This window comes from Petaurus breviceps, unplaced genomic scaffold (assembly GCF_028583685.1).
Source record: "Petaurus breviceps papuanus isolate PSGF00001 unplaced genomic scaffold, PetGlider_PUasm1.0 37, whole genome shotgun sequence".
Lineage (NCBI taxonomy): Eukaryota > Metazoa > Chordata > Mammalia > Diprotodontia > Petauridae > Petaurus > Petaurus breviceps.
The window spans coordinates 50,879,694-50,895,443 of NW_027186296.1; the positions used below are offsets into that span (position 1 = coordinate 50,879,694).

The 15,750-nt window shown below is 35.7% G+C and overlaps 1 protein-coding gene across 2 annotated transcripts in view; it reads left to right on the forward strand.

Moving 5' to 3' along the window:
- ADAMTS17 (ADAM metallopeptidase with thrombospondin type 1 motif 17) overlaps nucleotides 1-15,750 on the forward strand; it is a 523,726-nt gene that overhangs the window by 337,809 nt on the left and 170,167 nt on the right. For both annotated transcript variants that reach the window (XM_069098470.1, XM_069098471.1), the window contains one exon: nucleotides 3,382-3,502. In XM_069098470.1, coding sequence (XP_068954571.1) covers nucleotides 3,382-3,502 — 121 coding nt within the window. The remainder of the gene's footprint in view (nucleotides 1-3,381; nucleotides 3,503-15,750) is intronic.

A 15,750-nucleotide genomic window follows, 5' to 3' on the forward strand; every position in this document is an offset into this window, starting at 1 on the left:
GAGTTTTTAATTTGGACATAGCTTTACCTCTAGTAAATCATAGCCTGTATGTGTGGAACTATCATAGTCATTGCCTAGGAATGTCTGACAATACCTCAGACTCCTTTACCAGTTCATTATCCATCAGCCCTTAAAGGTGGGTGCTCCTCAAGAGTCTGTCCTGGGAGCACTCTACCCTTTCTTGGTGACCTCACTAGCTCCCATCGCTTTAATTGTCATCTCTCTGCAGATGATCCACAAATGTATATGTCTCCCCCAGACTTTGTCCTGAGCTTTAGTTGCATATCACCAATTGCCTCTTGGACATTTAAAACTGGATGTTTTAATAAAGCACTTTTCATAGATACCTCAAACTCAGAATATCAAAAAGAGAACCCATTATCTTTCCCTAAAAATGTATTCCACTTCAAAACTTCCTTATTTCATTTGAAAGGGTAACCATTCTTCCTACTTCCAAAGTTCATAATCTTGATATTTTCCCTGATTCCTTATTCTTTTCATCCCACTTATCAAATCAGTTGCTAAATCTTGCCACTTCTGTCTTCACGACATCTCTTATGTCCATCCCCTTCTCTCTTTTTGCCACCACCTTAGTTCAAGCCTTTATCATCTCTCAATTAAATTCTTTTATGGCCTCCTTATTAGTCTCCCTACTTAACGAATTTCCCCATTCCAGTCCATCCTCCACACAGCTGCCAAAGTCATTTTCTTTAACCACTGTTTAATCATGTTACTCTCTTATATGCTAGTGACTCCCTATTGCCTATAGGACAAAATATAAACTAGCTTTTAAGGCCTTTCATAATCAGACTACTTTTCCAGCCTCTTTTTTTATTCTATGATCTAGTCAAACCTAGCCTTCTTTCTGTTCCTCATACACAACCCTCCATTTCCTTTCTCTGTGCCTTTTACATTGGACATCCTCTATTCATATAATAATTAAGAAAATGATAATTAGTATGTATATAGCCCTTAATATGTACCAGGCACTAGGCTAAGAGCTTCACAATTATTATCTCATTTTAGCCTCAAACAGCAATTGGAGGTAGGCACTATTAATATCCACATACAGATGAGGAAACTGAGAGTGACTTGCCCCAAGACACACAGTTAGCAAAGTGTCTGAGATTGAATTTGAACTCAGATCTTTCCTGCTCCAGGTCCATTACACCATATAACAATGTGTTCCCTCTTCTACTTTACCTCAGACATTCCCTCTCTTCCCTTAAGATGCAGATTGTATTTGTATCCTCAGCACCTAAGAACAGTGCCTGGCACACAGTAAATACTTAATAAATGCTTGGTCATTCAATAATAATACTTGCTATAAATAACCTTGCTTGTGATTCTTTTAGTATTGAGACAGACCTGTGATTACATTGGTATAGGGTTCTCTTCATGAGGAAATTCCCTCTATCAGTGCAAATTGGTAAACTGTCCTGAAACTTTATGATCTTAAGAGAGTTGCCTAGGGCCAATAATCAGTTAAATGCCATGCAGAGTCACACACCCAGAGTATGTCAGAAGTGAGACTTCAGCCCAGGTCCTAACTCTGACACTGGCCAATTATGCACCAAGTCACCTACCCCTTAGTACATGTGATAGCCAATCTATCTGCTCATCCCTTAAAAATATGTTTCTGCCAGTTGCTATTGTCTTGCTTTAGAGAAGTAGGAAATGATTTCTATAGAAAAAGTATTTGATGGCTCATTTTTCAATATTTTAAAATAAAAATAATTAGAAGTAATATCTTTCTGAGAAATCCTCTTCTGTCCTCTGAAACTTCCACCATCTTGGTGCAAGCCTTCATGACCTTGTTTCTGGATTATTTGTATAGTTGGATGGTTGGACTCCTACTTCAAGTCTCTCCCCATTCCAGTGTATCCTCTACTCAACTCTCATACTGATCTTCCTAAAGTTCAGGGCAGGCCATGTTGCACCCTACACATACATACATTCAATAAACTTCAGTGGCTCCCTACTACCTCTAGGATAAATGATGGAATCTTCTGTTTGGCTTTAAAAGCCTTTCATAACCTGGCTGCCCTCCTACTTTTTCTTATTCCTTACTTATTCTTTACTCACTTTTTCCTTACTCACTTCCATATACTCTGAAGTCCAGTGATACTGGCTTCCTTCTTGTTCCTTACATTAAGACCCTCCATCTCCTGACTGTGGGTATACACACACACACATACACACACACATACACATATGTATATATACTTATGTGTATGTGTGTATATATACATATATATATGTGTATACATACATATATATACATATATATATATATATATATGTGTGTGTGTGTGTGTGTGTGTGTGTGTGTGTGTGTGTGTTCAGTGGCTGTCTTCCATGCCTGGAATTCTCTCCCTCCTCATCTCCACCTCCATCCCTGGATTTCTTTAAGTTTCAGCTAAAACTAAGCTTTCTGAAAGAGACTTACCCTAGTTGTACTTATTGCTAGTGTATTCTATCCCATACCACTCCCTCCCAAGATTATCTCAAATTTATTTTGTTTGTACAATTGTTTGCATGTTGTTTCCCCCATTAGACTGTGAGCTCTTTGAACAAGGACTGGCCTTTACCTTTGTTTATATTTCCAATATTTAGTAAATGCTTGTTGAGTTGACTTTGGTAAGTGAAGGGCTATATACATTAGGGAGTGCAGCTTTTCAACACAAATAAAACTACTCTCTAAGCTGTCTGATGGTGCTATAGAGACTTCTGAGCTGAGGAGAAGTGATATGGAAGTCATTCTGTGGATAAACAAATCCTGCTCCTTTAAGTAAGGGCAGAGGAAGTCATTATCCACTAGGAATGGAGTTTTGGGGAGAGAAAGAGTATTATTAGTGATCCTCCAGACATCAAAGAAAGAACTAGGTCTCTGGGGTCAGATCTCTGGATCATGTTATATTCTTAGCTTTTTTGTTTTTTGTTTGTGTTTGTTTTGCTGTAACCCTTGGCAAAATAATAACAATAACCTAGTTTGTGTTTTAATATCCCCATCTGAAAAAGAAGGCAAAAGGATTCATCCTCTATCCCACAAGAACTATCATGAGGATAAATGAGATAATATAAAAAATGAACTTTGAACTCAGAAGACAAATGATTTCAAATTTCACCATTATTTTTGTAGTGTGTTCTGGGAAATAGCAACAGATCCAACCAGATAAGGCTAATTTCTATTTAATGCTGTGAGGAACAAGAATAAATTAGAAATGAAAGCTGAATTAGATATTAAATGTACTTGAATATTCCAGTAATAGGAAATTCTTCTGAATTCAAGTTAGGCCGGATCTAAGATTATCCTTTTTTAAAAAAAATCCATATGAGTTTCATAAACAAAATAAATAACAGGGAATTTTGGTTGTTTAGAAAATTGGCTGTGATGGGATCATTGGATCAGCTGCCAAAGAAGATCGCTGTGGAATATGTAATGGAGATGGAAAAACCTGCAAGGTTGTAAAGGGAGATTTCAACCATACCAAGGGAATGGGTGAGTAGAGATTCTGAAAAACCTTCTGTTGACCTATTATAACGTTCAGATACCATCTGAATAACAAGTTTTGCCTAATTGTCCTCTTTTCCCAAAACCTAACTTAATGATTATTTTCCCTTAGTGTTGTAGTCAAATAATTCATCATAATATCTAGCTAAGCCCATACAGCTATCTTAAGATTCATGAAAGGCAGAGAAAATAAGTTATTTCTTTAAGTCTTTAGAATTTGCCTTTAAAATGAATTTATTCACTTCCATTCAATTAATGGTGCATGAATCATTGTTGTGGCCCTTGCCTTAATGACCTCAAAACTATTCCCTTCCAGTTTAATGTCACATCATTGTTTTATGTCAAAAGGATAAGAAAGAGAAAGGTAATATTTCCCTAATTACTTTTACTTAGAGGTGAAAATGGTTTACCATTTCTAGGTTTGAATTAAGTAAAAGTTTGATAATATTTAAGTGAATCTGTAAAACACATTATGTGATACTGCAGGTTTCAAAGTATTTTCATATTTCTCTGTTGACCATGATTACAAAATAAATCGCCCTGTCTCTCAATTTCTCGAATAGTATAAAGTACACCAACAAGCACTTTAGAATATTTCAAACTATGACTTACATTTATTTTATTTTTTTTCTACTTTGACAAGCATGCTCATTTATGTTCAAATGAATGTGATGCTTTTCTGATTCTGGAAGAAATTTTATAAAAGGGTTAACAAAGGGAAATTATGAAAAAAGAATGAAAATTCCTTTAAACTATGGGTTCTAAACGTTTGTTTTGTCATGGGTCCCCTTGGCAATCTGGTAAAGTCTATGGACTCCTTGGAATAATGTTTCTAAATGCATAAAATAAAAATTCCTAGGATTACAAAAGAAACCAATTGTTTTTGAAATACAGTTATCAAGCCAAAAAAAAAAGTAACAGATTCCAGCTAAAGAACCCTGATTTAAACAATTAGAATTGTACTCCCAGCTCTGTTACCCTATGCTGAGAAGAGAAAAGTGGAGGTTGGGGGAAAATATAGCAATTATCAATTTTGAAAACTGGGATTATGGTCATTATATACTTTCTAAAGCCTATGGAAAATGACCACAGTGTTCCTCCCCATACTTTGTGGTTTGTGAGGGTTTTACTGCCAATGTGCTATCAGTTCCCCCTGAATAATCAAGGATAATTTCTTCTTTGGGGGAAAGAGAGGAGAACCTATATATAGTCGACATAAGGACTGTTCTAAACTGAACATAGGAGACTCAATCACTAGCTAAATTCATGGGAACAAAGCATTGATTACAATCTACTTTTAAAATACATAATGCATAATAATGCAAAACAAAATATATAACAATAAAGTATAATTTAACAAATAAACTCTTCTGTTTTAATTATGTTTAGTAAAACATAACGTAACAAGAAAACATAATTTCTCTCACCTAAGACCCATTAGCAAGAATACATTGGCATTAGTTATTTAATGAATGCTATGTCAGATTCTTGCCTTGATGTTCACATAACATCTTCCTCCTTCATTACACACTATTCTGAGATGCCAGCTAACACCTATCACCACATGTGAGGTGTACATGGAATCTGTAGTCTCCATAGCCAGTTCCCAGGATTAGACTTCATGGCTGCATTATTTGAATCTCCAGCTGGCAACCAGGCAGAAATGGTGCATGGTTTTGTCTGTGAGCCTGTCACCACCCCTTGGATCTTGTGCTCAATGTGGCTTCCAGCTGTTGATTCAAGAAGTGGCTTAGCAAACCTACGAAAAAGATAGGCATATGTTTATTCTAGGATGCACATGTTCTGCCTGTTATTCTGAAGAGTTGCCAAGTGTCACACCTTTTTTTTTTTAAACAAAAAGCTGTTTAAATCTTTATACTTAGGAATTATAGTAAGCATACCCTTATGCTAATGGAAATGTTTAAAATAAGGCACCTACTGATACTTAAAATACATAGATACATAGTATAATGGTATTCTAGGTCTAGAAAAGACCCCAGATTGAGTTTCATTCCTACCTGAAGTAGGAATTCCCAACAAGTGATCATCTACTTAACCACTCCAAACCTCTACTTAAGGACCTCCAGGAGGAGGGAACTTGCTACTTAATTAGAGGCTTATTCCAGTTTTAGATAGATCTGATTTTAAAGAAATAGGTAATTTAAAAAATATATGTGTGTGCATGTAGTGTTACTGTACAAAATTGTTCATCATTATTAAATCCAGAATGGACAGTTATAATAAATACCCTTTTTATAGAAGGCCACTGCTACTGCCTTCCCCCAGGGATTATCTCCCATCTTTATTCTATATGTTTTATATGTTGTATCCCCTGTTAAAATGTGAGCATCTTGAGGACAGGAATGTGTTCTCCTTTGTATCCTCAGTGCTGATCACAGTGCCTGTCATGTAGTGAGAGCTTCATAAATGCTTGTGGATTGAGTGGTTTAAAAACTTCTTAGGAAATCCTTTATCATCTGCTTCCTGGTGGTAACAAATGTCAGTCGTGTAAATAAGAAGCAGTAGCTTCTGAGCTCTACTCAAAGATGATTTACTATGTACTTAACTATATCACATAGAAAGAGAAGTGGGAGAGGTAGCAAAAGGAGGTATTCTGCTCTTATAATGGTTGATTCCAAAGAAAAATACCCCACACACAAAAAAAAAGCTAATGAAAGAGTTCATAGCCACATTTTATAATGACATAATACTTGCTTGGGTTATTTTCAGTCATCTCATCCAAAATTTTAGATACTGAAAACTCATGGAATTTTACCTTCTAAAATGTCTATAATTCATTTTGATAAATTGAGGGTAATAGAGATTGTCCCATCACAGTATAATAATATAGATGATATCTAAAGTTGGTTTTCATTATAATTGTATTACTTGACACTGTATTTCTCTATCAACTGAATAAAAAAGTACATCCTTATCAATTATGACTTATAAAAGGCATTGACTTATGCAACCTAATCTTTTTTTCTTCTAGTTTATATCCATAAAATACTCAGAATTTGAGCTAAGTCGAAGCTACTGGCATTTGAATTTAGTAAATTGGTAATCACATTATAGTTGATACTTCCCATAGCCATAGAGAGAATGGAATTTTTGTGGCTTCGAATATTCAGTGTTCATGTACTTCAATGGTAGGACCAGTCAGTATTAATGAAATATAATAATAGCTTACATTTAAATGGCAGCTTAAGGTTTGAAAGGTACTTTACACAGAGTATTTCATTTGATCTTCACAACAATCCCATGAGGTAGGTGTTATTATTATCCTCATTTTAGAGATGTCTGCATTCAAAAACTTTAAGATATTTATAAACATTATATAAATTAAGACTACCTTAGCAAATTCTTTTCTTTATTAAAAATTTGACTTCTGTTAACAATGATATGGCTATTTCAGTTTCTCTGCATGGAAATATGTGATTACTTTGTCAGCAGTTATGAAATAATAAGAAATTAATGCTTGTGCATTGCTAGAAGTCATCGATATCCTTGTAATCCTGATTTAAAGCCATAAAGTTAATTCCTCATAACATGTAACACAACCCATTTCTGTTTCTTAGTCACCAATAATATTTGTAAGAAGGTGTCCACGTGTGTGATGACAAAGGCAAAGGCTGTTCCCAAGTGTTTTTCATGTAAGATGTTTGAATGCTGTGCATAGTTCATAGTGGAGACATCTCTGGTGTTTGTTTACTCTCTATGCTTGCCTTCTGAGTGGATTTGGTGGAATGACTAAGTCATATATGAAGCCATTGATAAACATGGGGGCCATTTACTATTGACTATAATCTTTTTAGCAGGAATAACTTCTGCATAGATAAAGTGCTTCTACTCGTACAATCACATAGCCAATTGGTTTCTTTTTATAATGTGTACTTAAGCATATAAATATTTAAACTACTTAGAATTAAAGGTCCAAATCTCTCTCAAAATTTTTTATTAATGATCATCAACATATTTTCCACCATTTTCATTAGATGTAAAAGTTAGAACTTGGAAGAATCAAAAAGAAAACTATAGGAGACATTACATTAAAGGTAACAAAATTCATCTGCTCAAACTTGAAATATGGACATGAATGAAGAGCAGTCCAGTATATTTATGTAGGTCCAGATTTAACTTGAACTATTTTATTCATTAATTAAATAATAATTTATTCAAAATCAAAATTTTAACAAGTCAAAATTCAAAATCTGTTCTTTTTAAAGTCATTTAATTATCCAAAAATATCCCAAATAATACCAAATCATTAATAAATTTAATACCAATTTTTTTGTGCCAATGAAAAGTGCCCAACCCAATTACTTTATTTGAGTAAGTTGCCAATTTGAGAGTTCTGAATGGAATATACTTAAAATGGTGTCTTTTAAACAAAAATTATAAATTTACGTTTAGATTCATAATTTAGGTTTAGAGAAAGGATTTTTACTCTTTTTTAAAGAAAGTAACTTCCGGCTTTTTTTGATTATTTAATGATTTACATATATTTTATGTCACTATTAAGAGATAAGAGATAAATTGAAAGAAATCAATGATCAGTTTACTATTTAAATGTAGTACATAAATAACATGTATAAATATTTCATTAACCTTCACTGTGACAGGCAAAGTGCCACAACATTCCCAATAATTTCTTCAGTAAATGACCTATAGAATTTAATTTTGTAATAATTATTTTTCCGTAAATGCTCTCCAGAAAAGGAAATTGTGTTCATTCAAACTGCACTACCTCTTACTTAAGCATTTTTAAGAGCACCAACATCATTTGTAAAACATTATTTGCAAGAAATAACTATAATATTGAGCTGATGATTATGGAGAAAATATAAGTGATATTGATGAAAATAGTTACCTTCATAGTACCTATTTACACTACAAAAAGTATGAAGGAAGGTCATAATCTTCTCATGAATTTCACCTCTGCATCATAAATGTTCTCTAGAAGATTCTTTAAGGACTTTTCTTCCAAAAGAAAGGTCCTTATTGCAAAATCAGATTTGTCTACTGATAAAAAAAATACAATTTTTGAGGATTTCCTGCTTCTTACAGTGAGAGTGAAATATATGCTTGACTTTCACTTTCTTTTAAATAGTGATCTCAAAATCTCTGGATAATTTCTTTATATACGAGGCTATCCCAACTGAAAACCACAAATAATTGAAACATTCCTCCGCCAAAATGTGATTGAATTATACATTTCTTTATCTTGGTAAAAAAAAAATAATTCCATGAAAAATTATTGGAAATAAATATCAAGAGTATTTTCTTGAGAGATTTTTAATATTATGGCCATGCACAAGAGAATTTTTAAAGATTAGAAAGGAAATATAACTTTGGGGATCTTTTAAGGAAATCTTAGGAGGGGAAACAACTAAAAATTAAAATAAAAGTGGTATGAGCAATAGCAAAAGGCTTTGAAGTTTATCCATGGCTTCTCAATGAAATTAGTTAATAATTTTCCTCCAACGTGATTTCCCATGTTTAAAGGAAGAGACCACATTAAAAGATTCTCCAGATTTGAAAAATAGTAGTTCTTGTAAATGAATGAGGCTGATAATTTAATGAGCCATTTCATATTTGTCAAATCAGAATCATCACTTTTAAATTTAATGATCTGTGATGCTGTGGTTTCTAATATATTCCATGGGACATCTACTTAGAGGGATTCTGGGAGACTTGGGGATTGGTGATGGGCACTTTATACCTCTAAAGAACTTTTAAAATTCCAACACAGGCTGAGAGTGATCATTCTACAAGGATAACACTCTGGGACATGTGGGAACTGTTGGAAATGAAGTTAAAGGTGATTTCATTGCACCTGCCCATGATATGACTGTGAACAGGAGCTCTCCAAATGATTTTGGCACCTTTCTCTGGTCTTTTTTTTCTCTTATAAAAAAAGAAAAAAAATAGGGATGGCTAGGTGGCACAGTGAATAGAGTACCAGCCCTGGAGTCAGGAGGACCTGAGTTCAAATATGGCCTCGGACACTTGACACACTTACTAGCCATGTGACTTTGGGCAAGTCACTTAACCCCAACTGCCCTCCAAAAAATCAAGAAAAATAATTATATTTAGAAAAACAGATTAGCAGATTCATTAGACTTTACTACAGAAGCCTTCCTTGCCATTTTCAGCCCTCTATACTTCAGAGACTAATTATCCAAGTTGAGAACAATACATATTCCTTTTTTCTTCCACTCCCTCATGTTGCCAGATTTTGGGTCATTTCACTATTCATCAGTACCACCATTGGAGGGCAAGAAGGAAAATGGAGGGGAAGCAAAGTTCAGAGAATGGAGAGAAAACAAAACATATCAGTTTTAATATCTATGAATATCCCTCATAGAATAGGTAGGAGAGGAAGCAAAAAATCATTAACCTTAATTTTATTGATGAAATTGAAGTTTGAAAATTATCTGTGGATGAGTTACTCAGGCATGTCCCTCATTAACTGTGAAATATAGGAAGTTAGCACAGTTAAATCTAGACTCCATCCTGCCTTTGAAATTCTGTGCCCTAATAGCACTGAAGCCAGCTGTGCTAGAGTCATGAAAGAGACCCTATTGGTTTGCCTCTACTGTCAGAAGATAATTCAGTCCAGCCAGATGTTGTTTCCAGGTCTGGTTCATAGTATAAATGAAAATGCAGTAGGATATGAAAAAAGTACTGATCTACTTAATTGGGGAAAGGCTTTATACTTCTCGTTTCTCATTTCATATATCCAGCATTTACTTGAATTGTAACCTCAGAATCCCATGGAATGAGGTTCTAAAATAAAGAAGATTTGTGAAGAACTGTATGCTGTTGGAGCCTTAAAGTTCTGGTCCTTTGAAGAAATCCCTGTAACATGATACAAGTAACAGCTAGCCTTCTTCACTTACTGAAAGAGCCTATTCCAAAATTAAATGTTAACAGACCAGATTTTACACAGCTGTTTGAATAATGTAACAGCATGATAGAGCCTGGAATTATTGCTTAAAACAGGATCAGCAAGCTTAGTTTCAGGAGTCATTATAGACACTGAGTCATCCTGTGTAGCCTATATTAAAACTCATCAGAAACAATGTGCCTCAAAATGGTAACAGTATGAGCAGCAAATACTGCTAGGCACTCTTTGATTTTTAAAATTCTTTGGTTGTCAATGTTATACAAGTACTAAAGGCCAGGTAGGAACATTTACAAAGATGCAACATTCAATAGACATTATAGGTACAGGGCCTGGCACCTAGCATATTCTTAATAAGATAATAAGATAAGCTCATTCCTTTAATGACGAATTTAGTAAACAGTTAAACACTTAAAAACTTTGCAATGGTCACTGAAGGAAATGCAAAGATCATTAAAACAGGATCTTTCCTCTCAAGGAGATTTTAGTCAAGTCAGGGTGATTATGTGTGTATGTATGTGTATATATCTACATGTACATACACATATACATATATGCATGTATATATGTGTATATGTATATATGTACACCACAATGCAAGATGTACAGGTATTTAAGGGATCAGTGTGGGAATTTCCTCTACTATTCCAGATCGCAACCTGTCTATAATTTAAGAGAGAAATACTGGGAGTTCCTTGAGACACATAGAGGCTTACTATCCTGCCTGGGGTCACTTGGGTAGTAAATCTAAGAGGAAGGATTTGAACCCCTCACTTTTCCTGCCTAGAAGCTCAGCACTCTTCTATCCATTATACTATACTACTTCTATAACACAAAACAATGCAACAAATGCATAAACAAGATGCTGAATAGTTCTGCTGGGTCCAGGTCTCACTTTTTGATGAAGGTGACTGAAAAGCAGGAGTTTGCATATGTGTCTGACGCCTTTCTTCTATCCCTCTGGAAACAGTTCAAACCTATGGAAATAGATAGCCATTTAATGTACTTAGGGAGAGCAGTTAATAGTCAGTAGTGAAGAACTTGTTCAGAAGCTACACTTGCACAACCCTAGGTGCCATCAATCTGGCTTAGAATTTCTATCAGAAACTGAATCTGGTCTGAGACAAAACTAAACACTCACTACAGTTAATACACCATTAACAGGTCAAACACTGCTTTTTACAATTTAAAAACTATCTAATATCTTAGGAAGTGTTTCTTTTCAGTGTCATCTTTCACTGCTTTGCAATTGTAGCCCTAGCTGGATCTCAGCAGTTGTAAAAGGAACTCCTTACTCCTTTCTTAATGGATAAAGATATTCATTACATCATTAAATCTATACTGCTTCTGAGCACCTTTGCTTTAGTGATTAATTAACAAATTAAAACATATCACCTGATACCATATGAACTTGGACCTTTGGTGTTTTCTTAGTGGCCTAATTTTAATTCAGACACTTTTGTAATGCTCACAAAAGTCATTTTGCTTCTGTGTTGCAGTGTCTAATTAGTAAACTGGAGGAATGGTTGCAATAATAGTGCATGACTTGCAGCCAGAGGAAGTAGAGACTTAAGATATATTGTTATCTGGTAACTTAGTATCTCTTAAAGAAACAAAACCAACTCCCTACTATGTTGAAGGTTATTCTTTCCATAAAACTATCATGAAAAATCTTCAAATTCTAATATTGCATATGAAATAAAAATGCAAAACATACAACGTTTTAAGTTCTAGGATACATGGAACTTTTTGTATTTGCCATTATCAACAAATATCCTGTTACTTTAAAGAAAGGAGGGAAAAAGCTTTTCCTACGTATTTATTTTTTATTATATTTATTGATGCCTTTTGTCTCACACTCCTTTCCCACTTACTCCCTCCAGATTAAACCTTCCCTTATAAAAAAGAACACAATTTAACACATCAGATATAGAAACCTTGTCAGAAAAAATTGGATCCTTTGTCTTGGTAGGACCCAATTTCTTTGCCATGAGAGAAGGAGTTATGTTTTGTTAATTCTTCTCTTGGACTTTCCTATTTTATTTTATTTTTTTTATTTTTCAAATGCTTTATTAACTTCTGATTTACATCATTCATTTCTGGCAGATTTTGAGTTACAAATTTTCTCCCTATTTTTCCCCTACCCACCACCCCAAAATAGCAGTCCCATAGGATATCCCCGCCTCCAATCTGCTCCCTCCCATATTTTCTCCTATACCCCTTTCTACTTTTCCATTAGGGCATGGTGGATCTCTATTCCCAATTAAATGTAAAATAGTATTAATAATAGTATATATATACATATATGTAAATATATATACACATATTTAAACATTTGATTTTAAAACTTTGAATTAAAGATTCATTTGCTTCCTCCCTTGTCACCCACCCTTACTGGGAAGATAAGCAGTTCAGTATAGGTTGTACATGTGTGGCTAATGCAAAACAATAACAGAGTAGATATATTGTAAAAGACTGACTATATTTCCCTCCCTCCTATCCCACCTCCGACTTGTTCTATTCACTACTTTGATACCTTACCTTTCAAAAGTGGGTGCTTCCAACTTCCCTCCCCCCAGCCTTCCCTCCCTTCCCTCATCCCCCCTTTCATTCCCTTCCCCCACTACTCTCCTGGAGTGTGAGATACCCTATATAGGGTGTATTTCATTCCCTCCTCAAGCCAAATTCAATGGGAATAAGGTTGACCCATTCCCTTTTGCCTTCCTATTCTTCCCCTCCATTTCCCTTGCCTCTACTAAATGAGATAGTTTACCCCATTCTGTCTTTCCTCATCTCCTCTCATTATATTCCTCTCTCACCTCTTAATTTCACCTTTTAAGTATCATCCCTTCCTGTTAAATTGGTCTTGTGCCCTCTATCTATGTATACCTGTAAACATATATATATACACATTCATATTTGTATTCATATGCCCATATACCCTCATATATAGACATATATATATACATATATTTCTATTCCCTCCAACTACTGAGAAAAGTTTCATAAGTTATAATTATTATTTTTCCATGTAGGATGTTCATAGTTCAACTTTGATAAGATCCTTATGATTCCTTTTCCCCGTTTACCTTCTCATGCTTCTCTTTCTTTTTGTATCTGAATGTCAAATTTTCTATTCAACTCTGGTTTTTTCAGCAAGAATGCTTGAAAGTCCTCTATTCTACTGAATGACCATATTTTCCCGTAAAACATGATACTCAGTTTTGCTGGGTAGGTGACTCTTGGTTTTAATCCCAGCTCCTTTGCCCTCCGGAATATCATATTCCAAGCCCTTTGATCCCTCAGTGTAGAAGCTGCCAGATCCTGGGTTATCCTGATTGTGTTTCCACAATATTCAAATTATTTCTTCCTGGCTGCTTGTAATATTCTCTCCTTAATCTGGAAATTTTGGAACCTGGCTATAATATTCCTAGGAGTTTTCTTTTGGGGATCTTTTTCAGGAAGTGATTGGTGGATTCTTTCAGCCTCTATTTTGCCCTCTGGTTCTAAAACATCAGGGTAGTTTTCTTGGAGAACTTCCTGGAGGATGATTTCTAGGTTCTTACTTTGATCATGGTTTTCAGGTAGTCTAAATGATCTCTCCTGGATCTATTTTCCAGGTCAGTGGTTTTTCCCATGAGATATTTCACATTGCCTTCTATTCTTTCATTTGTTTGGATCTGTTTAACAGCATCTTGATTTCTCATAAAGTCATTAGCTTCCATTTGCTCCAATCTAATTCTGAAGCAATGATTCTCCTCAGTGTGCTTTTGAGATTCTTTTTCCATCTGGCAAATATGGCTTTTTAAGGCATTCTTCTCCTTATTGCCTTTTTAAGCCTCTTTTGCCATTTGAGTTAGTCTATTTTTTAAGGTGATATTTTCCTCAGTCAGGCTGTTAACTCTCATTTTGTAATTTTCTTGCATTGTTTTCATTTCTCTTCCCAATTTTTCCTCCACTTCTCTTATCTGCTTCTTAAGGCCTGTAACCAGCTCGTATTTTCCTTTGAAGCATTTGTTGCAGGAGTTCTGACTTCACTGTCTTCTTCTTGTTCCATGCTTTGGTCCTTTTTGTCCCCCAAATCGGAGTCTAATGTTGAAATCTGCTCTCTGCTTTGTTTCCTTTGCCAGTTCATGTTGCCCCTCAGTCACTTGACCCCTGGGCTTTTTGCCACAATAGGACTCTGCCACCAGACAGGGGAGCTTTGTTCCCAAACACTGGGGTTTTCTCAGCTGCCAGAGGTATTAGATGGGTGCCCTCTGTGAGGTGTCCACACACTCTGGCAAGCTGGACACACACCCCAGGACCTCCAGCCTAGACTGCAATCCAGATCCAAGAAGGTTAAAGCAAGAGCGATTACCCCTAAGACTGGTGCTTGGTTCCCCTACACTCTGCAGGCTAGGAGCTGAAGCTGCCTCATTGAGCTAGCTGGCTGTGCCAGGGTCTCAGCGGCTTCTCGCCCCAGGGGCAAAAGCCAGGCACCCACATGGGGTCCCAAAGTCCAGACTGCACTGACCTCTCACTTTGTCCTTTGCATCTATGTGTTGATAAATCTGGAAACAGCCACAGCTGCTGATGATCTGGAGTCCCTCTGGCTGTAGGCTGGTCAGGCCTGCCCTGGGGCTAAAGCCTAGGTGTAGGGCTGGGCTCAGCTTCCAGAGCTCTGTGCTGGCCAATTCATGCTGGCCTGCCGGGCTGTCCTAAGCTGGAGGTTAGCTTCTCTGTGTCATTTTGTGGGTTCTGCCACTCCAAAGATTTTTTAGAGTCCCCTTTTTACATGGATTGGGGAAGGTAGAAGCTGGAGCCAGGGGGAGGTCCTGCTTCTACTCTGCCATTTTGACTCTGCCCCCCTCTTCTCTTGGACTTTCATTGTGGGTTTTTTTTTATTACTCAGATTTCAACTTCTTTTTAATGGTCTTTTTATTTACATTGTTTCAGTTATTGTGTTCATTGTTTCTCTGAATCCCATACATTTGTCATTTCTTTCCACAAACTAATATATTTGTATACTCAATACTGCAGTGGATCCATGATTTATCAATTCAGAAGCTCCCCCCAATTATTCAAGTCACAAATCATCTATGCCTGATCATCTTGTATAACTCTTGTCTATGTCCTCCCCAAAGTTCACCACCATTCTAGAGACCTTCCTTACTCTATCCTGACATCACAAGTGTACCAGTGAGACATTCTGTTACCTGTCATCCCTTACTCTTACATGACCAACTCTATCTTCTTTTTCTCTCATAAAATTCTCCACTGACATCCTTTATTTCTGAACTTCTTTGGGGTTCTCATTGGAGATACCTTACTACCTGTTCATAGCCAC